General features: G+C 36.8%; 5 protein-coding genes across 8 annotated transcripts in view; 4 read left to right on the top strand and 1 right to left on the bottom strand.

Annotated features, from left to right (window-relative positions):
* Window positions 1-78: 78 nt before the first annotated feature.
* LOC137125326 (lathosterol oxidase-like) lies at window positions 79-2,826 on the bottom strand. The gene is made up of 6 exons (XM_067500606.1): window positions 2,555-2,826; window positions 1,603-1,829; window positions 1,354-1,486; window positions 1,147-1,247; window positions 593-721; window positions 79-363 (listed from the first exon to the last, which is right to left on the bottom strand). Exons 2-6 carry the CDS (start codon window positions 1,810-1,812, stop codon window positions 94-96), a joined length of 843 nt encoding a protein of 280 aa, XP_067356707.1. The 5' UTR covers window positions 1,813-1,829; window positions 2,555-2,826; the 3' UTR covers window positions 79-93.
* A 4,669-nt stretch (window positions 2,827-7,495) lies between these two features.
* Window positions 7,496-8,381, top strand: mt2 (metallothionein 2). Its single transcript, XM_067502266.1, has 3 exons — window positions 7,496-7,653; window positions 7,743-7,808; window positions 8,154-8,381. Exons 1-3 carry the CDS (start codon window positions 7,629-7,631, stop codon window positions 8,243-8,245), a joined length of 183 nt encoding a protein of 60 aa, XP_067358367.1. The 5' UTR covers window positions 7,496-7,628; the 3' UTR covers window positions 8,246-8,381.
* A 140-nt stretch (window positions 8,382-8,521) lies between these two features.
* On the top strand, window positions 8,522-10,161 carry steep1 (STING1 ER exit protein 1). The gene has a single exon (XM_067502265.1). The coding sequence runs from the start codon at window positions 8,946-8,948 to the stop codon at window positions 9,621-9,623; it is 678 nt and encodes a 225-aa protein (XP_067358366.1). The 5' UTR covers window positions 8,522-8,945; the 3' UTR covers window positions 9,624-10,161.
* Window positions 10,162-12,938: 2,777 nt separating this feature from the next.
* nup93 (nucleoporin 93) overlaps window positions 12,939-27,873 on the top strand; it is a 44,502-nt gene continuing 29,567 nt past the window's right edge. The window contains exons 1-3 of one of the 2 annotated variants that reach the window (XM_067501870.1): window positions 12,939-13,098; window positions 14,077-14,259; window positions 15,176-15,293. In XM_067501870.1, coding sequence (XP_067357971.1) covers window positions 14,081-14,259; window positions 15,176-15,293 — 297 coding nt within the window. In that variant the 5' untranslated portion in view covers window positions 12,939-13,098; window positions 14,077-14,080. The remainder of the gene's footprint in view (window positions 13,099-14,076; window positions 14,260-15,175; window positions 15,294-27,873) is intronic. The other variant, XM_067501871.1, reaches the window with a different exon arrangement.
* Window positions 20,461-27,288, top strand: LOC137125805 (N-lysine methyltransferase KMT5A-A-like). 3 transcript variants are annotated; one of them, XM_067501875.1, is made up of 6 exons: window positions 20,461-20,941; window positions 22,899-23,014; window positions 23,435-23,591; window positions 23,856-24,048; window positions 24,212-24,307; window positions 25,317-27,288. In XM_067501875.1, exons 2-6 carry the CDS (start codon window positions 22,906-22,908, stop codon window positions 25,488-25,490), a joined length of 729 nt encoding a protein of 242 aa, XP_067357976.1. In that variant the 5' UTR covers window positions 20,461-20,941; window positions 22,899-22,905; the 3' UTR covers window positions 25,491-27,288. The 3 variants fall into 3 exon arrangements, 2 of the variants coding, with proteins under 2 accessions (XP_067357976.1, XP_067357974.1); XM_067501873.1 differs by having other exon boundaries at window positions 20,461-21,603; XR_010914211.1 differs by lacking the exon at window positions 23,435-23,591 and having other exon boundaries at window positions 20,461-23,014.

Here is a 27,873-nt window from a genome sequence, read left to right as displayed (position 1 = left end):
TTTTTTGTTTTTTAGCCAAAGCGAATGCCCTCAAAAGAAACCTCCCTACAAGGTATAAACTAGAATATTACCCCAGCTGTAGCTCCACAATCATCACTGTGTTTGTGCAGCGTGTACCATGAGCTTGCTGACACGGTCATGTGGCCCATTCCCTAGCAGGGCTGAGGGGTGTCGGTAGGAGCCCCCTAAGCGATCCCAGAATGTAAAGTATTGTCCATAATTGTAGTTGAAGTAGAGGTGATGGTCTACATGGTGAGCAGCACCATTGATCAGACATATCAATGGACTAGGGATGCGGTAGTCTCCATCGTGTATGGAAATAGTCCAGATGTTGACAAAGACAAAGAGTGAGAGGTAGACCACCTGTAAAGTAAATATCCACTTAAGTAACTGGGTTTACAGTATGTTAGTAAAGCAGAATTTAAAATCCACTGTTTTTCAGCACGTGTGTCATCAAAATGTATCAACATTTGGCATCACAATCATTCAACTAAAGTTTTTGTGTAGTGAGTTTTGCTTATGCACTCATAATTGCAGTATTGATAGTCTTCAAACCTCAGGTTTAACATTTAAAAATAGTAAAGACCAAAACCTTGTGGAGAGGGAAGATGAATGGGTAGATATGGTAGGGCAAGCTCTGCAGGAAACCATCAAGTGGGTGGAAGGCATGACTGGCAAATGGTGTAGGAATCTTGAATATATGGTGTTGCTTATGTAAAAGCTGAGGGGGGGACACAAATACTTTTTATGAATATTATGAGCATTTTAATGAAAAATACATCATGCAAAAATATATGAATTGCTGTATAGTAAATGGTAAATGGTCGCTTATATAGCTTTTATCCAAAGCGCTATATTACAATATATATTACAATATTGATTCCCATTCACACACAACGATGGCAGTGGCTATTGTAGTGAAAAATTATTATTATGGTTATTTCTCTCTTCTTCCTCTGCCAAGTTTTGAGCTGAATATTTGGCTCTTAAACTGCTAAATGGTCACTACTATATTCACTTTATAAATATAATATAATAAATAATATAATAAATATAAATATAATATAAACTTTTTCTTGATTACTTGTTAATTTACTTTATTGTGCAGAACAGCCTTAAGTTAGCTATAAACATACTGAAGCTCACCTTGTAAATGCTTTTATGGTGCATGCATCGGTGTATCCAGTAGATACACATGTCGGTAAAGAACAAGAATCCAGCAATGCTCAGCAACACTCCAGGCCAACCTGAAATGCAGAAATAAACTGTAGTCTAGTAAGTCTTATTAAGACTAATTATTTTTCAACCTGTCGGAATCCTGATCAGGTTTAAGGTTTTATGCAGTTTTCTCACCCAAAGTCGATTCACTGATGTTGTCATAAAGTTTGCTGTGTCCCGTGACCTGGCATAAGAAAAGGGCTACTGTTGGAAAACTCATCCAGAATATGGAGACAATCCCCACTTGGATCTCTTTTCTTACTTGGTTCTGTCATTGGATTAAAGACACAGGTTGTTTTGGAACTGTTAGCTGGTTCTAAAATAACCAGAACAGGCAGAGTCCCTAATAGTTCAAAACAGAGTCTTGTCCATTAAATAGCTTACCTTAATAAACTGCGGGTGTTTCATGAGCTTATGGTCAAACACACAGTAGAAGCTAAGGGCACCAAAGCCCAGGTAAATCAGCTGTGCTACCAGGTTGGTCACTATCCACAGGCTGATTGCCTGACGCAAAGGTTCATCCTCAGACCAATATGCCGGGTAAACATACGGAGTGAAGATGTAACAGTCAGCAATGTTCAGAACATGATCCATGGCACAACCTGTGAAAACTGACCAATAACTGTGTAAAGGAAAAGAACTGCAGAACATTTAGACACATTTAACAGATAATAGTGCAGAGATAATTTTCCCTGTATCAGTATATCTCAAACAAAGAATTATGAATCTTTAAATAAATGTAAATGCTTTATAGTTTATTTTACAAAACATTCCAAAGTTTATATTAAAAATGAACCCCCCTTATTAATGTAATCTTGATTTTGTGTTAGTTTTTTGAAATATTTCAGTTAGGATTAGACAACCTGGCAGCAAAGAGAGCTCACATCTCCCTATGTGTGCACACTTATGCACACATAGGCAGAAAACCTAGCAGAGAAACCGTGGGAAAACAACACTAAAACAATCAAATTTAATATATCACGAACATCTTTTTAATTTTCTTTTTTACTTCTTCACTTAAATTAGCTAGTATGCAACTCCACAGAATGAGAAATAAGTCTTATTGAAAGTCAAATACAGTAGAGAAACAAATAGGTGTGTTGCTACATGAGTAAATGTACTGTATTGCAGTTATTAAATATGATGTTTAACAGTTCTGTCTCCACAATAAAAAATCTATCTATCTAATTTAATATTTACCTGCACTCTAATAAACATACAAACATATTTATAAAATACATTTATTTCAGTGTACATTTCAAAGGTAATTTTAAAAAATTCAAAAGCTGTTTCATGCTTTTAATGCATTACGTTGAGCTCATGGTTAAAGACTGACCTGCTTTGGGACCAGGGTTTGAGTGAATCCTCCTAAAAAGTGAAAAAATCCTCCTTCCACCACACTCAGTGTGTCCACCACCATGTGATACGTGACAACACGTGGCCTAATGTTGTGTAGTGTACAGTGGTGAATAACCACTGCAAATACTGCTAATATGAATTTATTCTGCTCCCGTCCCAAGCTTCTGTACAGCACATAGTCATATTTCTCGGTCAGCTATTTTAAACCATATCTGTCTTAATGCAAAATAACTTCACTCGCAAAGGCAGTGCAAGAAACCGGTCCCATGCTGGGTTGTAGGATCAAATTCCCCCTGAACTGTCTGCCCTTTAGACACACACACAAACACACACCTTCAGATTTCATGCATGCACATGGACCAAGTAAAAGTAAGGGGTAAGACGATTTTGAAATTGATCAAGAGGAGTACATATTGATCTCTTGTCAAAACAGGGCGCAGGTCGATTACGCATGAACCTTGTACAAAAAGTTGGAACAGGAGCAACAATAGCTTTTCAGAGAGGCAGAGAATATTGTATGTAAAGATGGAGAGGTTCACCAAATTGTGACAAACTATTGTGTCTAAAAATTGTGTAACACTTTCAGAAAAATGTTCCTAAGATCCCAACATAATATCATCAAAAGATTTAGAGAATAAGGAGGAATCTCTGTGAGCAAGGGACAAGACCAATGGTCAAAACAGGTTGCATGCGATATTTGGGCCCTCAAACAGCACTGCAAAAACAGGCAGGTTTCTCTACTGGACATCAATGCATGGGCTCAGGAACACTTCTAGAAATCACAGTTCACTGTGCAATGGTAAATACTCTGCACTTATATAACGCTTTTCTACCTATTTGCACTCAAAGCACTTCAGACTGCATCCATATTTGCACTCACAATCATACACACAAACTCATACACAGATGGGGGAGCTGCTACGCAGCTGACCAACACTCACAAGGAGCAACTAAGTAGGGGTTCAGTTTCTTGCTCAAGGACACTTTGCCATCTGACTCGAGGAGCCGGTGATTAAACCAACAACTGCGGGATTTGTGTACAACCACTCTACCTTCCTGCGACACAGTCACCCCACAAAAAAGAAGCTACATCATCGTTGAATATAGTCTGATTGGGACTGAAATGATTAAGTTAAACAATGAATCTGGAGCAGTGATTACTAAATAAACCAGCTCAGAACTTTGGTTTAAACCAGCCAGTATAAACTATTGTATTGACAGAAAGGAATAAGTATTATAGCACTGAAAGAGAGTGTGTATTGGAAACAAAACATTTGTAGTCCACAGTACAGATTATCAAAACTAGTTTTACTCACTACTGCTTATTAATGAATTGATAATTTATAACTTCTTCTCTGCACAATACAGCTTTAGTATTGTGCAAAGAAGAAGCCATATGTGAAAAAAGCTTATTTAAAATGGTCAATGGAAGGCACAATGGAAAACTTTTCTGTGGTCAAAGGAATCAAAATTTGAAAATCTTTATAAAAACCATAGACACTGTGTCCTGTGAACTAACGAGGAGAGGGATCATCCGGCTTGTTATCAGTGGACAGTTCAAAAGTCTGCATCTCTGATGTTATGGGGTGCACTAGGGTCCAGGGTGTGAATAGCTTACACATCTGAAAAGGCACCTTCATTGATGAAAAGTACATAGAGGTTTTAAAGCAACATATGGTCCTATCCAGAGAGGGTCTCAAAGAAGGCCTTGCTTATTTCAGCAAGATTTCAGATGTATTGCCACCAACAAATTCAAAATGAACCAATATTTTCCATGAAATGGGCAAATGTCTCAGTTTAAAATTCTGATATGTTTTTTTGTTGTAAATAAAATATGGGGTGATTAGATTTGCAAATAATTGTATTTTGTTTTCATTTTCTTTTACACATTGTCCCAACTTCTTTGAAATTGGGGTTGTAGTTTTTCACAAATCATCTGTACTCTTCAACTTCTTCTTTTAAAGTATTATCATAATTAAAACATAATAGTCTGTGAATGATCACAAAGTTTAATTATGTCTTTTCTCACAATTAAAAGGCTGATTGTGCAACTAGAAATTATGTAAGCTGAGTTCAGGCTAGAGAGACTATGTCAATATAAACTTTCTTACTCAATGTTCCCAATGTTGTTTTCACCTCACAGAAACGTATTTTTTTGTTGTTTATCGTCTTAATCATCAATGCTAAAAAGTTTACTACAGCATCACACAATACTTTTCCACAGACAGTACAGAAACTTACATTAAAATAGTAAAATATCTAATTTGTAGCATACAATTTTGTATCACTGTATTATGGGCTACACAAAGTGGTATATACATATATGTATATATATACACGTATATATACGTATATATACGTATATATACGTATATATATATATATATATATATATATATATATATGTATATATACGTATATATACGTATATATATATATATATATATATATATATATATATATATATATACGTATATATATACGTGTGTGTGTATATATATATATATATATACGTGTATACGTATATATATACGTGTGTGTGTATATATATATATATATATATATATATATACGTGTATACGTATATATATACGTATATATAAATATGTATACGTGTGTATATATATATATATATATATATATGGTGGTAAAAACAAATGATGAATTCATTAATAAGCAGTAGTGAGTAAAACTACTTTTAATAATCTGTACTGTGGATTACAGTTTTTTTTCCAATACACACTCTCTTTCAGTACTTACTTTCCTTTCTGTTAATACAACAGTTTACAATGGCTGTTTTAAACCAAAGTTCTGAGCTTGTTTATTTAGTAATCACTGCTCCTGATTCATTGTTTTACTTAGTCATTTCAGTCCCAATCAGATTATATTCAACCATGAGGTCCCAACAACTCTGTTGTAAATGTTGTAAATTTTTTTGAAGTATTTTGGACTGGGGTTTAGATTATAATGAAAAGAATAATAATAAAGTTCACAATCCCATACACAGTAAGATTGACCTACAAGTTTGTGATATCACAAGTATAAAAGAAACATACATAAACAATATACTATAAAAATAATATTTAATAAAGTAATTTTTTTTCAAAAACCACACCATGTTGTATTACTGTCATTTGATTCTAGATATTTAATTTAGATATTTGTACAACAAACACCACTTTTCACTCGTTACATTCTGTGGTTGAAGTTGGTCACATACTCAAATGACTCAGCTTTAATATGACTCAGCTCAAAATACCTAAGTAGCATTTATATGCAATGACATCGTTTTTAACTTGCAACTGGAGTGGAAAAAGTCCCCAGCCGGACGGTGGCGAGTGCAAAAAGGGACGTTGCCTTCAGGCTCCAAGCACATGCTCCTACGTCTGAGTATATTCAAAGTAAAACGTATGCTGCTGTGGAAATGCGTGCTCGCTGAAATAAAAAAGAAACACATACACATACAATTGTCCAAATAAGTCCAATAATGTTGTTTGATCTTTCCTCTGGATTCAAAACAAGAGGCCGAAGTTTAGCAGTCCACTATGTCAAAATTTGAAAATCTTTTTTAAAACCATAGACACCGTGTCCTGTGGAGTTAATAGGAGAGGGATCATCCGGCTTGTTATCAGTGGACAAAAGCCTGCATCTCTGATGGTATGGGGTACACTACGGTCCAGGGTGTGAGTAGCTTCCACATGTGAAAAGGCACCTTCATTGCTGAAAAGTACATAGAGGTTTTAAAGCAACACAATAGTTTGTCAACACAGTAGTTTCAGTTCCATCCTCAGTTGCGATAATACTTGATAATATTATTAGAAACCTCGCAGATTTAACTGAGGGATGATTTGATATGACACCTGTACAATAAAGCACAGGTTCTGCCCGACTTAATGAGAGCTCTTGTGATGAAATGCATATTTCCCACAGCAAAAAGTACTTGAATGCAGCACATTACAATAGCGTGTTTACTTGATTTGCTCACGAGCGCCAGGTGAAGCGGCCGAGTGCAGAGCTGCGGGGAGGGAGGCGAGGGAGCCGAGCAATGCCAACACCACCCAGACAGCAGCCTGTTTGTACCGTGTGCACAGGCCCAAAGCACTGGGAATCAGTACGGAACAACGGCTTTTTACATGTGAATGGAAATGTACTGTCCCTGAGCTGAGCGTCAGCAATTATTTCTGAACTGTGAACCTGAAATTTTCCTGCTTTGTTTTAAGAAAACAAACAAAAAATATATGTATAAAAATATATAATAACATAGTGAGTCTTTTTTTTAATACATTTTATTATTTAACGAAAATACAAATGGCCTTTAGAATAAAACGAGTCTAAAATAGTAAAATTAAATTGAAAACAATAATGTAATTAAACATGGTAAATAACTAATTGCAGTATATAGCCATTATTTTATTTATTTATTTATTTATGTCAAGGGTAGTTAGGATTAATAAACATCAAGTGTAAATATGCCAGAGTTTATTCATAAAATGCTAGTTTCTCTAGGCAGGAAAGAGAAAACAGGAAACTGTAACATATATGTGTCACAATTCAAGCAGATGTCATATAAAAACATACGTACATACATACATACATACATTTCTCGTACTACCTGGTATTTATTCACATAAAATACTAATGACACTACTGACCTCAGATGCTTTATAATCTATCTAATATCCAAAGATAGATCAGAATCGTGAAACATACACCTGAAAATGGATGTATATTTTTGAACTTTCATAAACTGTGTTCTACTCTCTTTTATATTTATGTTTTTCTCGAGGGGATTACATAACTTTAAATTATCGCTTCAACCACCCCACTTCTGGAACAGACTCTGTTGTCTGACTGCTTTACCAACTCGTGTGCACACACTCTTTATCTACTACGTGCTGGCGTGCAGCGTGACGCCTTTTGCACCCGGCCCTGCCTCTCCGGTAAACTATAAAAGTGCGACCCTGTTCACTTACAAATCACAACATCGATTCAAACGAGACAGACGAGTCATTTTCACACTCTCCAAGAGAATCCGAGACTTACTGGAAAAAATGGACCCTTGCGAGTGCTCCAAGAGTAAGTTTTACTGGTAATGGCTCAATCGGATCTGAACCCGTGTTTAATGGATGTGATGAATCTAATCTGCCTTGTATATTTCTGTTTAGCTGGAACCTGCAACTGCGGTGAATCCTGTACCTGCACAAAGTGCTCCTGCACCACCTGCAAGAAAAGTAAGTTAAATGTATATATTTTTTTTTCAACCATAGCACGTCCAAGGCCATTTATTAACGACATTAATCTAGTCTAAGTTAACTTGGTTTTAGTACATCGTATATTTTAATATCATTTTTGATTTAACTTGGACAGCACAGACAAACTTATTTAAAGCTCAATATTTGGTCGATTTGTACGTATACGACTTTGCTTTTTTTTTTTTAAGATTAAATGCTGGGTAGCTATTCAGGTGGCTCTTGCTGTCTTGATTACGAAATAAAACGTGAATTCCACTCTGATTCACCAAGTATACAGACTCTCGTGTGTGCGTGCATGTGCCCATAAGTATCTTGTCATTCCAGGCTGCTGCTCATGCTGCCCGTCCGGCTGCAGCAAGTGCGCCTCTGGCTGCGTGTGCAAAGGGAAGACCTGTGATACGAGCTGCTGTCAGTGAGAAGCTCAATCGATCAGCACCCTCTGTCCTTGATGTCGCCTTTGTGAATAATGAATGAATTAAATGCAGTTGCAGATGTTTAGAACTGTTTTGTACTTTTCTTTTCATTGTTGAAATAAACTCCTCCTCAATGTGATGGTTTTCATGGCTTTGCTTAAGTTTTAGTATAGGACCGGTCTGTAGGGTATACAGTGGAAAGCTTTTAATCGGGCGGGAGACATGGCCCTGAAACTCGTTAGGTGTAGTGTTTTGTCCTCTGCATAAAGTGACCGTGGAAGATTGCGCACACAAACCTGATCAAGAAGTGTTACTTGAACTATCTCTACAAGACAATAGTGGTTTCTAGCTAAAGTCGTGTTTAGAGAAAACGAGAGTTGGGGGGGGGGGGGACAGTGAACAGTATGAACAGTAATTACCTGTTAACTTGTGATCGCCTCAGATTTATTCTGACCATAATTCCAGGTTCCAAATTTTTTTTACAACACAATTGGTTTATTTCTAACTTTGGAACGTAGGACAATGCGGAACGAAGTTGTCTCACTGGTTTGGGTAGGAACAGTAAACAGACGCACACCGGAACTGTTGTAGTGGTTCACTCTCAAGGGTTACAATTTAGACACGTTTTGTTCTCGTTATTGTGGCGTTTGAGCTGTAGCTTTTAAGCAGTACGTTCATTTAATCTATACTTTAGTCGCGGAACATGCCGAAGGTCGTGTCTAGAAGCGTTGTGTGTTCCGACACCAGGGACAGAGAAGAGTACGACGATGGGGAAAAGCCTCTTCATGTTTATTACTGCTTATGCGGTCAGATGGTTCTGGTGCTGGACTGCCAGCTCGAAAAGCTGCCTATGAGGCCCCGGGACCGAGCCAGGGTCATCGACGCTGCCAAACATGCCCACAAGTTCTGCAACGTGGAGGACAACGAAAATACGTACATCAAGAGAGCCGAGGGCATCGAAAAGCAGTACCGCAAAAAGTGCGGCAAGTGTGGCCTGTTTCTGTTCTACCAGCACCAAGAGAAAAACAACCCAGTCACCTTTATCGTGGACGGAGCCGTGGTCAAGTTCGGACAGGGCTTTGGCAATACCAGCGTCTACAGCCAAAAGCAGCCGGAGGCTCCCAAGAAAGTCCGCGTGATGATGACCAAACGGACCAAAGACATGGGGAAATTTAGCTCCGTCACAGTGTCTACCATAGACGAGGAGGAGGAGGAGATCGAGGCCAGGGAGGTGGCGGATTCGTACGCTCAGAACGCCAAAGTTATCGAGAAGCAGCTGGAGAGGAAGGGCATGAGCAAGAGGAGGCTACAGGAGCTGGCTGAGCTGGAGGCCAAGAAGGCGAAGATGAAGGGCACACTCATAGACAATCAGTTCAAGTAGAGAGGCCTCACTGAGGGACCAGATAAGCTGCAAGGGTAAACCTTGTGGAGGTCTTGACGTACACAGAACTATATTGGATTGGGGAGCAACAGTGACTTTCTCTTCCATGGAGGATTTGTTTTGAACCAGGGAGACACAGTACCCCAGCTGATAAAGAAAGGACAATATTTGAAAATATTAATAATTTCTTAATGATGTATTTTATATTAGGATGATCTTGGGGTGAAATCATCTTTAAGTTTGTTTGAAATGTGTATTTGTGTTTGGGGTATAATTTGTGTACTTGGTATAATGGTCATTGGAATTTTAACAAGTTCTAAAGAAGTCAGTTTTTGTCAGATTCAGCATCTGTGTAATTTGGTCAAAAGACTTAAGCTAAATAAAGTATTTGTACAGTAAGGGTTTGTTAAAGTGTGGATGTACTGCTTTTCAACTTGCTTCATACTGTTTAAGGTTGGTATTGCATGCATACAAATGGTAGTAACTTCTGTCTAAATATTAAAATAACTTTCAGCTTCTAGTTAAAACTGCAACATTACATAGTCTTCTGTAATATTTCACTTAAAAGCAGGTATGATTTGATATAGAGGAAGCCTGCCAAAAAAGGTAAAGTTGCCTATAAAACATCAGATATTATGTAAAAATAAAAAATACCTGTGCTATATTTAAAATAAATACCATTGGTCATTTTTTAAATTGCCAAAATTGTAAAATCCTTAATCATTGTACAGATGCTAAAGTCAACACTCCATTTTCTCTATTGACATTTAATGTGTTGTCAGCCAGCAGCCTGGGTTAGCTTGTTCATCAATGTCACAGACTTCCATTTGTCTCTAACAAATTTATCAAAAAGATATGGCCAGACATTTCTTCACTGGATGATATATTTTTTCATTCTAAAGTTGTGGTAGACATATTTTTAATAAATGCTGAACCAAATGCCCCAAATTGGTATATCCTTGTACTGCTGCTGGTGGGGTTACTGTACAATGGTTTTTATTACTTAGAACAATATTTATGTCAATCACATGCTGGCTGACAAGTGAACAAACATGAATAGAGAGGATTTAATGTTGATATTAGAAAATGCATAGACAGCATTAATTTAGTAAATGACCCAACTTTTATAATGTAAAACACAAAATGCATTTATTAACATGCATTCAATTATGTATTTAATCACAACCAAAATTGCATAGTACTGGACAACTGGACAATTAAAAGTGTTAAAAAATATATAAGCTATTAACGTTCTGTGTTAAAATGTCTGTATTTAGTGTTCATTTATAATGAGTTATATAAGAAATACTGTGGCCAGTGGCCACTGGCAGGCCCTAAATTTGGGTAACAAAAAGCAAACACACAACAAACAACAACAATCCTAACCCTAACCAAAAAATACAAAACAGGACACATTAAGAAAGCAATGTGTTTATAGACTGGACCACAAGTTTGCCATGGTTGATGAAAAATTTACCTGCATATAACCACAAAAAGTGGTTATATGCCATTCCATTGCGAATGCTTCAGCGCTGAAAGGATTTTCCAGTCAGAGCTGAACTGTTTTTGAGTGAACTGAAATAGCTTAAAGTTTTGCTTTTGCAGAAATAGCTCAAATGAAAATTTACTTCCTTGTATAAAAACTTCAAAGGCAATTATATGATGTATTTGATGACATAATTTTTAAAGCATAAAAATGTATAAAAAAAAGTATAAATGATATTAAAAAGCTGTTTACAAGCAGAAATGAATTATAAGTCGAATGTTGTAAGTTTGGAAATTTTTTCTAACTTAAGTATGCCAATGTAGTTAGGTACCAAAAACGTATGGAAGACGGAAAGATTAGGATATCATTACTGTGAATGCTCCAGCATTAAAATTTTGTTAAAATGTTTCATGGTTACACAAAAATGGATCAACACAATATCAAGTTTACAGTAATTTTACTTTACAATGCAGGGAGACCCTAACAGTGTTGATGGTCCAAAATTTCTTAATAATCAAAAATTGCTTGACTTTCCCTTGTGTGACCTGTTGAATTAAGTGAAGAAAAAGGTTTTTATTTATTTAGCTTTTTCTTTTGTGTCTTGTCAAAATATATGTAAGGGTTTAACATAAAATAAAATAACATAAACTTTAAGGTCTTACATAATAGGGGGGTACAGTGAAATTGTAGCTACTCCGAAAACACTGCACTATAAGACATTTAAATTTCACACAATACACTAAGGCACACAAAATTAAATATAAAAATGCATATTTTAGATAAATATAAAATGCAATAAACATACAAACTTAAAAGTAAAGAGAACATAACACATCAGAGTTATACTTGGCTGGTATGTGGATAAACCTATTTCATTCCTCCTTTGTTGTATTTAAGCATATTATATTTCTGCTTTTAAAAGGCTTTAGAGTAAGATTAATTTATGATCATGGATGCCTTGCAACGAGAGATTTAGACAGCGTAGAAAACACTTCTGATAGGACTTTGCTTTGATGTTTTCTCCCCGACTTAGAGTTTTTTTATGCCTTGTAAGTCGCTTTGGATAAAAGCGTCTGATAAATGACAAAAACATAAAATCTCAGGTTTTTTTTGGATGCAGTCATACATATCCTACAGTACACCTTTGATGTGTTGTATAAAAGAGATAATTATATAATTATTTTTATTATAATTATAATAAAATAGCTTTTCACCTCAGGGGTTTGTTCTCCACGTGACTAGAAGTGTTCTAACAAAGCAATAGACTTGAAACAAGAAGCAGGCATCCATCAACCACATGGGGAAACAGCAAGCATTTCAGAAAAACATCAGTGCAACCACCTCCAGCCTGATCCAGAGAACTTTTACTTCTGCTCAAAGACTGGAAGTCAAAAACGTTTGATTTAAATACATGGATTTAAAATTATGATGATTATGATGATTATGTTTGTAGAGTATCTGCAGTAACTTACTTGTTGTGACACCCCTTTTAAATGGTTACTGTAAATTAAAGAAGAAAGCAAAAAAGAGAGGGAAAGAAAAACTTTAATCTTTTAACATATCTGTTTGCAAGCACTGTTCAAAAGAAATTAAGTCTGTTTACTCATTTACTAACTAACACTCTGGTCATACAGTATTTCTTTACATACTGGTCCTGAACACTTGAAAGGTAAACAATTTAGAGACTTTAGATACTTGAGAAGTAATGAATGTATGGAAAAATGGAGGTTTGGACTATTCGTCGAAGTCCTCCATTCCAGCTGGCAGAGCAGCGGGTTTTTTCACATCCTGATAACACGCGAGCAAGCATGACATCCGGTACGGAATAGGTGTCATCCAATCAGCATCGACTTCACTATTGCCGGGGCAAATAATATATTTTCTTACATGTTGTGTTGCTGAACAAAACTGAATTACACATAATAATTCTTACAATATTCACTCGTGGAGTACAGTCGGGATCTTACGCATATCCGTCTTATACAACAGGTATGAAGTTTGTCCTTTTCCAACAATAGGAAGTCTAGTTTTAACAGCTTATGTTGATTTAACTGTGAACATGCGAGTTAGCATGTTGCATGCTAGCTAACTGTGGAGCGTCATTCAAATTTAATTAAGCTAGCTAAAATCGGAGGGGTATAAAGGATAATATGCTGAACGTCACATAGGTTAGTCGTCACTGTTGTCTCTTTGTTACATTATAGGTCATTTTCAACAACCGACTATATAATTCAGAATTTGTCGGGATGTTGTCTCAAGTTTCTTAAGTAACGTAGCCAGCCAAAGTATTAGCGTTGTGTTAGCCCTAGCTAGGCCAATCTGACATGCGCGGGCTGTAGGTGTCAGACTGGCTGTAGATGTGATATGTCAGAAAGGTTTTTGCTACAATCGTGTAAGGGTGCTCTCGGGACTCCGGCGTTTAAGATTTGAAATAAAGCTTAAAGATAAAGATTTTCAGCTTATGTCCATATCATATGAACTAGTTTGGAATTGTAACTCTTGTATGTATATTGTGATTAAAAAAAAAATGTAACCGGAAATTATCAGAATCAGAAAACTGTTTATTGCTAGTTAAGAACACTTAACAGTACTAGGAATTTGTCTTTGTGTCAGCTGCATACACATAATCTTATGTTAAAATGCAAAGGTGTGACACAAAAAATGAATTATGTACACAGAGATGGAATAAAATACAGTTATCTGTAAATTAAGTAACCATCTACAATTTTAGCTGCAAAGTCAACGACCTTAATAGTCACTTGATATATTACAGGTCATGCTTTCCCAGGCTTTTACTTCAGCCACCTTTGCTTCTATCTTCTTTTGAAGTTTTAGGTTATTTTCATCTTATAATCATTGTCTTATCAGATCAGATGTGCTGCAGCACAGAGCACAAATAAGACAAAAATGTCCATTTGCTCTCCAGTTTTACCGCGTTGTATTTATCAAGCACTTCCTTCTGTATAGCAGTATGGATGCAGAGGGCTTTGGGGAGCTGCTGCAGCAGGCAGAGCAGCTGGCTGCAGAGACAGAAGCAGTGTCAGAGCTGCCGCATGTTGAGAGGAACCTTCAAGAGATCCAGCAGGCTGGGGAGAGGCTTCGATCACGTACCCTGACCCGCACTTCCCAAGATGCTGCTGACGTAAAAGCGTAAGAAATACGTGCTGTTAGCACATAGTAATGCAGCACAGTTAAAAATGTCTATTCCAATATGTTTCTGCAATATGCTCCTAAAGCTTATACATTGTTCTAAAAAAACTTCTTCCTAGATAGTCACTTTAGAAACCAAAATATGCACCAGCACGAGACCTTAAAGTTTCCTTCAGTGTTTGACAAAATTACAAATATTTCCAGTAATGAGATTTATTAAGGCCATGTTGTTGTGGTAACTCTATAATATTTAGATTCAGATTAAGGATAACATAATTTATAATTCATTTATCAATGGGGATGCAAACATTGTGATGTAATTTGTATTAGCTGAATGTGCATTAAATATGTAATAGCTGAATATGGAATAAATGTTTTGTTGATTAAAATATTAAGTTTTACTCCTTTTGAAATTTCAAAATTAAGGGGTTGCAAACTTTTGCACCTAACTGTACATTCACTTTGTGTTCTGTCTAGTCTCTGAGGCAGCATGTCAGCTAACGTTAGCTTAAAGCCTATTCCACTACCGAATATAATTAATATACATATGTGAACTTCCACATGTTGTTTGATCTTCTCTTCTTGATTGGTTAGAATGCTCAGGGTGTTGTAAAACGGTTGTGTCTGCACCCTCTTTGATTATAGTTTGCAGAAGCCTTACAACACCTATCCTCATGAAGATATGTTTTAAAGCATATTTAAACTACAAATATTAAAAAGAACTCTCATAAAGTCCTGTGCCACGTATGTGAAGCTGACCTGATGTGACTTTTAACCAATAATAAATACCGCAATACTAGCAAAGCCTCTGGTGCCCTCTAGTGGATGTCAAGCACAACTACCAAGGTGCGCTTAGATAGTTTTAGTCTTTCATTCACACTAATTTGTTTACACCACCTCTCTTTCTCACTCTCAGGTCAATCCTACTTGGTTCCAGAGGTTTAGACATCTTTCACATTTCCCAGAGACTGGAAACCTTAAGTGCTGCTACCACTTTTGAGCCCCTGGAGCCGGTCAAAGACACAGACATACAGGTATGACGGACATACAGTGCCTCGCAAAAGTAATCATACCCCCTGAACTTTTCCACATTTTGTCACGTTACAAGAACAAACGTAAATGTATTTTTTGGGGATTTTAGGTCATGACCAGCACAAAGTATTACATAATTGTAAATTGAAAGGAAAATGATAAGTGGTTTTCAGAATTTTTTAAAAATATCTGAAAAGTGTGGTGTGCATTTGTATTCAAATCCAGTGGATCCAATTGCCTTCAGAAGTCACGTAATTAGTAAATTAATCCACCTGTGTGTAATTTAATCTCAGTATAAATACATCTGTTCTGCATTAATCAGAGAAGCAGCCCATGGTAGCGCACTCCACAAATCTGGCTTTTATGGAAGAGTGGCAAGAAGTAAGCAATTGTAGAAAGAAAGCCAAATAAGGTGTTTTGCAGTTTGTGACAAGCCATGTGAGGGATACAGCAAACCAGTGAAAGGAAGTGCTCTGGTCAGATAAGACTAAAATTAAACATTTTGGCCTAAATGCAAAATGCTATGTGTGGTAGGAACCTAACACTAGACATCACCCTGAATACACCATTCCCATCATAAAACCTGGTGTTGGCAACTACATGTTGTAGGGATGCTTTTCTTCAGCAGGGACAGGGAAGCGTCTGCAAAAGACTTGAGACTGGGGCGGAGGTTCACCTTCCAGCTGGACAATGACCCTAACCATATAGCCAGAGCTACAATGGAATGGTTTTAGATCAAAGCATATTCATCTGTTAGAATGGCCCAGTCGAAGTCCAGACCTAAATCCTTGAAAAGACTTGAAAATTGCTTTTCACAGCTTGTTCACAGATAGGAAGCTCTCCATCCAATCTGACTGAGCATGAGTTATTTCTCAAAGAAGAATGGGCAAAGATGGTGGAGACATACACTGAAAGACTTGCAGCTGTAATTGCAGCAAAAGGTGGTTCCACAAAGTACATACTGACTCAGGAGGGCAGATTACAAATGCACACCACACTTTTCAGATACTAATGTGTAAAAAAAAAAAAAAAAATGAAAACCATTTATCATTTTCCTTCCACTTCACAATTATGTGCCACTTAGTGTTAGTCTATCACATAAAATCTAAATAAAATGCATTTACGTTTGTGGTTGCAATGTGTGACAAAATATGGAAGATTTCAAGGGGTATAAATACTTTTGCACTCACAAGGCATTCTAACAGGTCATGAGGCCAGGTAGCTGCTGGCATTGCAGTCTTAATAAACTTATTAGTTTAGTTTCACCAGAGAAAGAATAACTAATTAACTAATGTAACAGTGCATTTTCTATTTTTTTCTGGTATCAAATGATAGTGATAGTTTGTTCTCCAGAAACCATTCTGGCCTGAACATACACTCACTGACCACTTAGTTAGATACACCTGTACAATCTAATGCCGTCAAATAGAGTATCTCTTCCATGAATTCTACTTACAGTTTTAAGTTGAAACTGTCAGAAAGGTGATAATTCTACTATGTGATTATTATTGAGGTCATACAGAATAGTAGAGGTTGTTTGGCCCCTTAATTCTTTATAAATAGGGTTGATGGATAACAACAGAAAATTAAAATGTGTTTTTTGGGATAAAGTACACATACAGCATTAACAAAGTCTTTTGGTTTACCTTGGGAAATTTTACTAATAAAAAGAGACAAACGCATGCAGCCTGGCCAACAGGTTTTGTTTTTGTGGACACTGAGGGAAAGGCCATTCGAGCTGTAAAAGATAAGGGTGTCAAAGTCAAACAACTATCTAAGTTGCTGCAAACATATATAAAAAAACACTTTTATTGAGTATCTGCTTTTTCTTACCTTGTTTGATATATAAGGATTAATTTAAAATAAAGCATATTTACTAGTAAATATGTTTTGCTTTCTTTACTTGCTGAAATAACGTACTGTATGATTCATACAGTATCATTTTATAGTAAACCCTTCACTCCATTAGCATTAGTTGCATTTCGTAGTTAGCACAGATGTGTATCCCATTTTTACCTTACCCCTCCATCTACTGCTGATTCCTCCTTGCTTTCTCCTTTCTTCATTTGCTTATTTCATCCTCCTCTGTAATGATTCAGAGAAGTTGCTGGGTTTCCCTGAGCTTAATCTTATTCTCAATCCCCATCCCTCTTTCTCTCTTATACAATCCTCCATCTGCATATGTCTGTTTATTCATCTCCCCATTATTTCTGTTTTCTGTTCTGCCATAAATGTGATTGTGGTGTAGTTTAACACCATGTATTGCATTTTAGTTTTTCTGTTGTGTGTGTGTATATACTTAGTTCTCTTTGTCTTTGTTTATCAGTCTTCACTTTTGATTCTTTTACTGTGAATTTGCTTGTCGTTTTTGATCTACATCAAACGAATGCTGGGGGTTAGGCTGACTGATTGCCTGATTGGAAGAGCACTTATCCTCTGGCAACATGAGACCACACATACACACATTCTACCAGTCTATTCTTGTTGTTTTTTTCTTATTGGGTTATAAAGACGGTGCATTACACAGTAGTTTCATTTGAGTAGAAATGTGCGGTTACGTGTTGAGTGTTATATATATATATCTGTACAGTTACAGACAAAACTTAGGCCTCATTTGGACCACTAGACTCAAGGAAGATGGTGATAATATAGCAAAAGTTTGGACTTAGATATTACAAGACAGCAACACAACACAGAATTGTAGATGTACATTGTAATGTTTATCTTAAATAAACATTCTGTGTTACAGTTGACTAAACATACACTCCATGCACTCTATGCCTTCTAAGAGTTATTACACTGTGTAGGGATCAGTCTTGCAGTTATTGTTCAAGTCCTGTTCATGTACCATCATGGTAAACACTAGTCAGAAGGTAACCAGACCAAAGTGACATCCTTATATTTCCTAAATGCTCCAGGACAGATTCTGTTGTCCGATTTTGGAGAATGGGCCATAAAACAAACCAGTATTACTTCAAGTCACGAAACATTCGGCACCTCCAGGCACAGTATTGCATGATTGTAAAACTCAGTGTGTTGCCATTTCTCGCAAAAGCATTGTATTAAATAAGTATGGTAGGTTTTCTGTTTTAGCAAGGAGGGAGAAATGTCAGACCCAAATTCCCTTCTCATTCCTTTCTTTGTGAAAAGCGATGAGACACATTGTGTATAATTTTATTTTGAGATAATTAGACAATGTAATTTGATGATTTTATGTCCCTAGAATATTTTATTTTATATTTTATTGCTGTATATGCAGATGGCAGTACATCATGAATCATAGTACACAATTAATTAACATTACAAGGTCATTTGTCCATTTTAGTCAAAGGGATGAACATCAAAATACATGAACACATGCATGATCTGTAATTGATTGTGATAAAAATATAAATTAAAATACAGCGTTCAAAAAACAGTAAATTTTAAAGTTCTATTTGATACTTTCCCTATTTGTATTTACCTTGGTGTTTGTGGATTTTGGATTGGATAAAACAAGACATTTAACAACATTCGTTTCAAATTTTACTCCATGGTCAGAGAATCAAAAAAGAAAAAAAAATGGCAGTTCATCTCATCCATCCATCATTAATCTTAGCTGCTTATCCTATTAAGGGTAATGGGGGGTTGGAGCCTTCCTAGCTGTCATTGGGAAGACAGGTGGGGTACACTCTAGACAGGTCACTAGTCTATCTCAGGACCAACAAAGAAAGAAAAACACAGCTACTCTTCACGCTCACATTCACACCTTTGGGCAATTTATCGTCATCAATTAACCTGAAATGCATATCATTATACTGTGGAAGAAAACTGAAGTACTAAGTAAGTAGAAGGCAAACTTCCACAGAAAGGCCAAAGCTGGCCGGTAGATTTGAACCAGGGACCTCCTAGCTGTAAGGCAGCAGCACGGTCCACTCTATAACTGTGCCGCCAATAGCAGTTTAATTTCTAATTAAAATAAGTTATTTACAATCCTGATATATTTTTATTGAATAATTCAGATTTTCCCTTTTATGTTCCAATTTTTTTTTCCATATCACCAAACCACTATTATTTGTACAGTAAGCTAGAAAGCTTTGGTAAGATATAAATATGAATTCATCTGTTAAAAAAAGTTGTCCATCTACATGAAAAGTGTTAATAATTTTTTTTAAATATATAAATTTGACACCTAAACCAAAAACTAAATGTAAGATGGAAACGGATGATGCGCTGTGGCAACCCCAAAAGGAACCCACAGAAAGAGTGAATGCAGCTGACCAACAGCCGTCACAGTGCTGTACGTGTCTTGAAATCAAATCTATTTCTTACTAAAATACGTTTCAATATGGCAGTTCTAACATATGTGCTATGTATTGGATGAATTACTGTATATTATTCACTGCTTCTAGGTTATTTGTTCTTTGTCCTCAAATAGTGCATATAAAGGTAAACAAAGAAGCATGTCAGACAGAAATACAGAGAATCTAAAATAAAAAGAAGGGGAGTGGGGCCAGAAGATATCCCAGAGAACATGGAGAGAAAAATGAAACTATAGAAGGCGGAGAATGGTATTGGTAGGATAATGGCGACGGCCTGCAGTTTTTTTCCCTCTTTTTCTCGTCTCACTTCTCATTGTGCATCTTTCTCAGTCTTATTTCCTCACCTAACTCAATTTCAGCTGGTTTCTCTATTTACTCTCTTTTGTCTTAGATATTTTTTCTTTTCTTGCTTCTCCTATTTGCATCCTTACCCTACCTCCCTCTCTCTCATTCTGCCCTTCCTCTACCCTGTACACTCACACACACATCCCTCAGCAGTGGTGGCATGCATTCACCGGATGCAGTTGGCTAAGCTCAGATCATCTGCTGAGGGAGACGAAAGCTACTGACATAGCTTCACAGGGTGTGTGTATGTGTAGGTCTCTTGTGTTGTGTTTCCATGCTTGTGTTTGAGTCAGTTGCAATCAATTGCTGACATATTGTGTCCTCTCGGATTATGAATGAATGTGTTTGTACAAAATAGATTTGGCTGCACGTGGAAGCACGTATTTTCATCCCTATTGGTGCTGTCTTTCACATGGCCTGTATCTGTGAATGTGTCTGTGCCATGAGCACAAGACCAGAGGCATTGTGTGTGTGTGTGTGTGTGTGTGTGTGTGTGTGTGTGTGTGTGTGTGTGTGTGTGTGTGTGTGTGTGTGTGTGTGTGTGTGTGTGTGTGTGTGTGTGTGTGCACTTGCAATTCTTACTTGGTGAGGCCCAGTGGCAAGGAGCCCACCAACAGCGTGGGGCCCAAAGCCTTTGTGGGGCCCAAAATGCTGGGCCCCACAAAGATTTCATTCAAAAAGCAGCTCAGGAGCCTCCCCTAATGTTGCTCTTGCTTTTTTTTCATTTGGCCCACAAGGTCAGAAATTTTGGAAAAGTGTGTGTGAAGTGTGTGTAAAATTTATCCTCAGTACTGCCAACTAGTGCTAGGGGCTTGGTATTGCAAAAGATACACACTTTCGGAAGTGTGTAACATTTCAACCAATCAGAGTACAGCCCTGATGATAAGAAGACATTTGATTGGCTACTTCACCGTCACCGTCACCAATTTGGGATACACGCCCATTTCCTCAAACCACAGAATATTGTGCCATTTACCAGTATGAAAACTTCATGAAGGGAGCAGGTAGGTTTCTTTTCTGATTTTTTTTTTACAGTTTTTAACTTTTTTATCCTCTGCAGAGTTGCAAGCAGGGTACAAAGTGAAGTTGTAATATAAATTTATAGTTGCTAAAGTTAGCTACAGCATGTTGGCTGGTAATGTTAGCAACACCATACTACCTTCTAATGTTAGCTATGTTATAGCTTACAGCTTGTAAAGTGATCTATAGCTCGGTAGCTACTGCTGTAATGTTATAGATACGTATCTAGCACATTTTCTCTGAAGGTTAAAATACAATTGATTTTATAAGATAAGATATTCATTTGGATCGTAGCTAGATGAGATTAGTTGCCTTTAAGGCACGTACGTCACACATGTTGTACATCTACATGTCACTAAAATCTTACTTTTAAACTTTCAAAATACATAAAATTACATGTATGACAAATATTGATCCATAAGGAAATAAAAGAATCAATCAATTTGCTTCAAATCATGGGAAGAGGCTTTTTTGTTAAAGGATCAGGTTTAGTTAGAAATACATTGAAAAGAAATACATGCTGAAAAGACCCACACTGTTGCGGGCTTTGAATGCACCATGACTGCAGCTCGGTGAAGACCGCATGCTTCTTGTGGACTAAACAGGACAAAATCACTACGGCAGTAATACAAGACAATAAAGAAATGTAAGTCAACTTATACCTCAAATACTATCAATGCTAACAAAGAGCTGGTAATGAGCGTTTTTAACTCGTTTGTAAAGTGCCATCTCATGCAAGATGCTAGCGTTAGCATTAGCGCTAGCATTAGCGCTAGCATTAGCGCTAGCATTAGCTAAGTAAATGATAACACTGATAAAATTGTTCGGTGTTTCTTCAGGACAATATTCACTTGGACTTTAAGGGGTGGGAACTGTACTGCAAATGGGGGTGGGAGCAAATTTTCCCCTTTTTGAAGTACAAGTGCCTAATATTTATTATGGTAATGTGTAAAAATTAGTAGGATTCAGATTTTGGCCTTGCTCAAGGGGATCATTGAGAAGTAGAGGGGAAGGTGATGGTTTTTAGCTGACTTTTTTCACTTCTTTTTATTCATTATCCACAAATAACCTCATAAGTTTAGCCTGCTGTGTAAAAAAGAAAACTCATGACAAAAAAATATATTTTTACCTTGGTCAACAAATTAAATTTTACCTATTAGAAAATAAATATGACAGCTTTGATAAAGATGGATGTTATGTAATATTTAGAATGCCATTTATATAATGTGTGAATCTGGCATGTCACTTGTGCAAAGGGTAGGTAAATAATAAATATTAGATTCTGTTTGTTTATACTGTCTCCATGTCAGAAATAAGTTATAAATGGCCTAATCAATACATTTTAATAATGATTTATGTGTATAAATGCATACAGTTCTCTCTTCTTGGAGATGAATCCTCCTACCATTAAGCTCCAGGATTTTCATAATATCTTGTAGAAAGCACTAAAGTCCTCCATATATAAAGATGATCCTGTAATGATAACAGTAAAATTAACGCTGGAACATAACCTTTACTTAATTTACATTAAATCCAATTTTTTTGCTGTATTTCATTTATGAAAATAGTTTTATGTTAAATGCTGAAATCCCTGCTTTAATGAAGTAATATGTTTCGCTAGGTGTCCTGAATAAACCTTTTGTAGATCATCTTTGGAACATTGGATTGTTGGGTTCTCTTCTCTAAGCATCACAGTAGTTTTTTCCTATCTCAAGGAATATGGTTAGGAAAGGACAGGTTAGCAAAGAAGGAGAGGGAGTAATTTGTTTGACTATTGTTTGTTTGAATATACCTCGTGTTTTATATTTATGGTCTGCTATTTTGAATATTCCTGGGTTTCTGTTGAGCAATCTACATAGACCATATACCATGAAATATTAAAATACTCAGGTGATTAGTTAATAAGATAACCTGTGTTATGACTTAAAAACTGTTTCACAGAGCCATAATGAGTAAACGGAACTCAAGACTACAGCCTGCTGAGGATGCAAAGTCTTACATTCAATCTTCAAGGGACAAGCCTGGGTTTATAGAAAGATATATTGACACTAACAAAGGTAAGGGATAGCAGGTCTTTTACTTCTTTTCCTTTCGGCTGCTCCCTTTCAGGGGTTGCCACAGCGAATCATGTGCCTCCATCTAACTCTATCCTCTGCATCCTCTTCACTCACACCAACTAACTTCATGTCCTCCCTCAGGGATAGCAGGTCTTTTACTATTACTATTAATTTCATACATATATTAAAGCAAATATTTATGCTACATATTAGAAACAGATATATATTGGCATTTCCAGAGAAGCCATTGTGCTGATACTCAATAGGTCTAGCTGTTGGTTGTAAAGGAAGTAGGCTATACTCTTTCTTGTTATTGTTGCACCACATTTAAGTGACAAGAGGTGGGTCATGCTGTATGTTAAAGGTTAAGACAGCTCATTGTTTCTGTTAATCAAATGTATATCTAAAATAACCTTATAGGAAGAGGAGTGTTCGCTAGCCAGCCCGTCGACCCAGGTGCTTTTGTCTTGGAGTACAGGGGTCAACTTATATCAGTGGAAGAATGCCAGTCAAGACACTACACAGAGATAGAGAGTACATTTCTGTTTGAATTTGAGTGGCAAAATCATCACTGGTGGTAAGATTATAACAAAACATCTTTTGAAGAAATGTAGAAAGTCTTTAAGAGCTGAAAGTTTCGAATAGTTGATGAATTACAAAAAGAAGGAGAAATCTTATTCAAGCTATCACTTCTAAGTATTGATATTTTAAACTAGACTGAGCCAGTCTAGAAGTTTCTGTTATCACACATTATTTATGGTTCTTAAATATGTTTACACTGTGAAGCCTGATTTTTGTAAAATAACTAACATTTGAATGTTTTACCTTTTATACCTTTTAGTATTGATGCATCCAAGGAAGATGGCTCTCTTGGAAGATTAGTAAATGACAATGGCAAATCTCCAAACTGCATCATGAAAAAAATCATAGTAGATGGCAAGCCACATTTGTGCCTCTTTGCAGTTAGGAAAATAGAGATAGGAGAGGAAATTGATTACAACTATGGTGATTCAAAATGGCCATGGCGTAAAAAGGTGAGTTGGTTAAATAGGGCATACTAACTTGCGTGTGAAGTTGTACTGACTAATGTAACAACTTTTATATTTTTCCATTGTTTTGTAAATTTATGTGTGTATCCATGTTCTTTTAAGATTAAGTGATATCCCTAAAAGTTATTATTTTTCATCTGATTTCTAGGTGAAAAACAAGAAGGCCCCTGCTGTGGTAATTGGGACTTCCCCTATACACCATCCTTCCCATAAAGATTCAAAAACAGATGATGCCAGTTCAAAGGTAAAGTAGTAATACAATGATGCAAAAAATACCTGACAGCTGAGCTATCATAGACAAAATCTTCCTAGTCTTTCCCTCATGGGGCCCTCCTGCATCCAGTTAACCTAAGTGACTCATATGCTCATTCGCTTGTGTTTCTAGTCTTCCACTTATGGGGCCCTCAAGTAGTCAGTTAATCTTACACACTCAGAATTTTAAAGTTTCTCCCCTTATGGGGTCCTCCCGTATGGATCTAACTTATAGTTATTTTACATCATTGCCTTAATACCTGCCAAGGTCAAACCTCAAGTTATTATAGTCATAATGCTACAACTCTTTAGGGGCTTCATGTTTTCAGAAGGTATTTTGAATGTTATCCATTGCATCCACTTCTATGCTGTTGTCAGTCATGCAGAAAGGCCATAGCATGTGGTTATTTCTTTATGCTAAATGCTATTTTAGAAATAGCTGACATCTGAGCTATCTTAGACAACTTGTGAATCTGTAAATAACCAATGTCTGGCAGTTCTTGATGTAAACCTGACAAATCTTCCTAGTCTTTCCCTCATGGGGCCCTCCTGCATCCAGTTAACCTAAGTGACTCATATGCTCATTCGCTTGTGTTTCTAGTCTTCCACTTATGGGGCCCTCAAGTAATCTGTGAATCTCACACACTCAGAATTTAATAGTTTCTCCCCTTATGGGGTCCTCCCGTATGGATCTAACTTATAGTTATTTTACATCATTGCCTTAATACCTGCCAAGGTCAAACCTCAAGTTATTATAGTCATAATGCTACACCTCTTTAGGGGCTTCATGTTTTCGGAAGGTATTTTGAATGTTATCCATTGCATCCACTTCTATGCTGTTGTCAGTCATGCAGAAAGGCCATAGCATGTAGTTATTTCTTTATGCTAAATGCTGTTTTAGAAATAGCTGACAGCTAAACAATCTTAGACAACTTGTGAATCTGTAAATAACCAATGTCTGGCAGTTCTTGATGTGCTTTTGATTTTGGTCTGAATACCAGGTGGAAAACAAGCAGACTCCTACTTTGGCAGTTGAGACCGATATATCCCCTATAGATCATCCTACGTGTGAGGATTCAAACAAAGATGATCCCAGCACACAGGTAATAAAGCAATGCACACACTTAGTCACATACTTTCTTTGTTCACCTGTACTTTGTGTAATTCTCATATGAAGATAGGGACTTGTTCACTGCTCTTCCAAAAAAGCTTTTTGATGGATAAGAGTAAACCTGACAAATCTTCCTAGTCTTTCCCTCATGGGGCCCTCCTGCATCCAGTTAACCTAAGTGACTCATATGCTCATTCGCTTGTGTTTCTAGTCTTCCACTTATGGGGCCCTCAAGTAGTCAGTTAATCTTACACACTCAGAATTTTAAAGTTTCTCCCCTTATGGGGTCCTCCCGTATGGATCTAACTTATAGTTATTTTACATCATTGCCTTAATACCTGCCAAGGTCAAACCTCAAGTTATTATAGTTATAATGCTACAACTCTTTAGGGGCTTCATGTTTTCAGAAGGTATTTTGAATGTTATCCATTGCATCCACTTCTATGCTGTTGTCAGTCATGCAGAAAGGCCATAGCATGTGGTTATTTCTTTATGCTAAATGCTATTTTAGAAATAGCTGACATCTGAGCTATCTTAGACAACTTGTGAATCTGTAAATAACCAATGTCTGGCAGTTCTTGATGTAAACCTGACAAATCTTCCTAGTCTTTCCCTCATGGGGCCCTCCTGCATCCAGTTAACCTAAGTGACTCATATGCTCATTCGCTTGTGTTTCTAGTCTTCCACTTATGGGGCCCTCAAGTAATCTGTGAATCTCACACACTCAGAATTTAATAGTTTCTCCCCTTATGGGGTCCTCCCGTATGGATCTAACTTATAGTTATTTTACATCATTGCCTTAATACCTGCCAAGGTCAAACCTCAAGTTATTATAGTCATAATGCTACACCTCTTTAGGGGCTTCATGTTTTCAGAAGGTATTTTGAATGTTATCCATTGCATCCACTTCTATGCTGTTGTCAGTCATGCAGAAAGGCCATAGCATGTGGTTATTTCTTTATGCTAAATGCTGTTTTAGAAATAGCTGACAGCTAAACAATCTTAGACAACTTGTGAATCTGTAAATAACCAATGTCTGGCAGTTCTTGATGTGCTTTTGATTTTGGTCTGAATACCAGGTGGAAAACAAGCAGACTCCTACTTTGGCAGTTGAGACCGATACATCCCCTATAGATCATCCTACGTGTGAGGATTCAAACAAAGATGATCCCAGCACACAGGTAATAAAGCAATGCACACACTTAGTCACATACTTTCTTTGTTCACCTGTACTTTGTGTAATTCTCATATGAAGATAGGGACTTGTTCACTGCTCTTCCAAAAAAGCTTTTTGATGGATAAGAGTAAACCTGACAAATCTTCCTAGTCTTTCCCTCATGGGGCCCTCCTGCATCCAGTTAACCTAAGTGACTCATATGCTCATTCGCTTGTGTTTCTAGTCTTCCACTTATGGGGCCCTCAAGTAGTCAGTTAATCTTACACACTCAGAATTTTAAAGTTTCTCCCCTTATGGGGTCCTCCCGTATGGATCTAACTTATAGTTATTTTACATCATTGCCTTAATACCTGCCAAGGTCAAACCTCAAGTTATTATAGTTATAATGCTACAACTCTTTAGGGGCTTCATGTTTTCAGAAGGTATTTTGAATGTTATCCATTGCATCCACTTCTATGCTGTTGTCAGTCATGCAGAAAGGCCATAGCATGTGGTTATTTCTTTATGCTAAATGCTATTTTAGAAATAGCTGACATCTGAGCTATCTTAGACAACTTGTGAATCTGTAAATAACCAATGTCTGGCAGTTCTTGATGTAAACCTGACAAATCTTCCTAGTCTTTCCCTCATGGGGCCCTCCTGCATCCAGTTAACCTAAGTGACTCATATGCTCATTCGCTTGTGTTTCTAGTCTTCCACTTATGGGGCCCTCAAGTAATCTGTTAATCTTACACACTCAGAATTTTAAAGTTTCTCCCCTTATGGGGTCCTCCCGTATGGATCTAACTTATAGTTATTTTACATCATTGCCTTAATACCTGCCAAGGTCAAACCTCAAGTTATTATAGTTATAATGCTACAACTCTTTAGGGGCTTCATGTTTTCAGAAGGTATTTTGAATGTTATCCATTGCATCCACTTCTATGCTGTTGTCAGTCATGCAGAAAGGCCATAGCATGTGGTTATTTCTTTATGCTAAATGCTATTTTAGAAATAGCTGACATCTGAGCTATCTTAGACAACTTGTGAATCTGTAAATAACCAATGTCTGGCAGTTCTTGATGTAAACCTGACAAATCTTCCTAGTCTTTCCCTCATGGGGCCCTCCTGCATCCAGTTAACCTAAGTGACTCATATGCTCATTCGCTTGTGTTTCTAGTCTTCCACTTATGGGGCCCTCAAGTAATCTGTGAATCTCACACACTCAGAATTTAATAGTTTCTCCCCTTATGGGGTCCTCCCGTATGGATCTAACTTATAGTTATTTTAC

Source organism: Channa argus, chromosome 4, assembly GCF_033026475.1.
Source record: "Channa argus isolate prfri chromosome 4, Channa argus male v1.0, whole genome shotgun sequence".
Lineage (NCBI taxonomy): Eukaryota > Metazoa > Chordata > Actinopteri > Anabantiformes > Channidae > Channa > Channa argus.
The sequence above is the reverse complement of the archived record's forward strand: the minus strand, read 5'-3'. Positions and strand labels throughout refer to the sequence as shown.

What these genes read in the sequence shown, in the direction of transcription:
- LOC137125326 (XM_067500606.1), bottom strand. Translation starts at nt 1,812, where the DNA reads ATGGATCATGTTCTGAACATTGCTGACTGTTACATCTTCACTCCGTAT. An exon ending in AACACCCGCAGTTTATTAAG is followed by an intron (nt 1,487 to 1,602) that starts GTAAGCTATTTA and finishes ATCCAATGACAG; the next exon opens with AACCAAGTAAGAAAAGAGAT. An exon ending in CATCAGTGAATCGACTTTGG is followed by an intron (nt 1,248 to 1,353) that starts GTGAGAAAACTG and finishes TCTGCATTTCAG; the next exon opens with GTTGGCCTGGAGTGTTGCTG.
- mt2 (XM_067502266.1), top strand. Translation starts at nt 7,629, where the DNA reads ATGGACCCTTGCGAGTGCTCCAAGA. An exon ending in CCCTTGCGAGTGCTCCAAGA is followed by an intron (nt 7,654 to 7,742) that starts GTAAGTTTTACT and finishes ATTTCTGTTTAG; the next exon opens with CTGGAACCTGCAACTGCGGT. An exon ending in CTGCACCACCTGCAAGAAAA is followed by an intron (nt 7,809 to 8,153) that starts GTAAGTTAAATG and finishes TTGTCATTCCAG; the next exon opens with GCTGCTGCTCATGCTGCCCG.
- steep1 (XM_067502265.1), top strand. Translation starts at nt 8,946, where the DNA reads ATGCCGAAGGTCGTGTCTAGAAGCGTTGTGTGTTCCGACACCAGGGAC.
- LOC137125805 (XM_067501873.1), top strand. Translation starts at nt 21,509, where the DNA reads ATGCACCATGACTGCAGCTCGGTGAAGACCGCATGCTTCTTGTGGACT. An exon ending in ATACAAGACAATAAAGAAAT is followed by an intron (nt 21,604 to 22,898) that starts GTAAGTCAACTT and finishes ACTGTTTCACAG; the next exon opens with AGCCATAATGAGTAAACGGA. An exon ending in CAGATGATGCCAGTTCAAAG is followed by an intron (nt 24,308 to 25,316) that starts GTAAAGTAGTAA and finishes TCTGAATACCAG; the next exon opens with GTGGAAAACAAGCAGACTCC.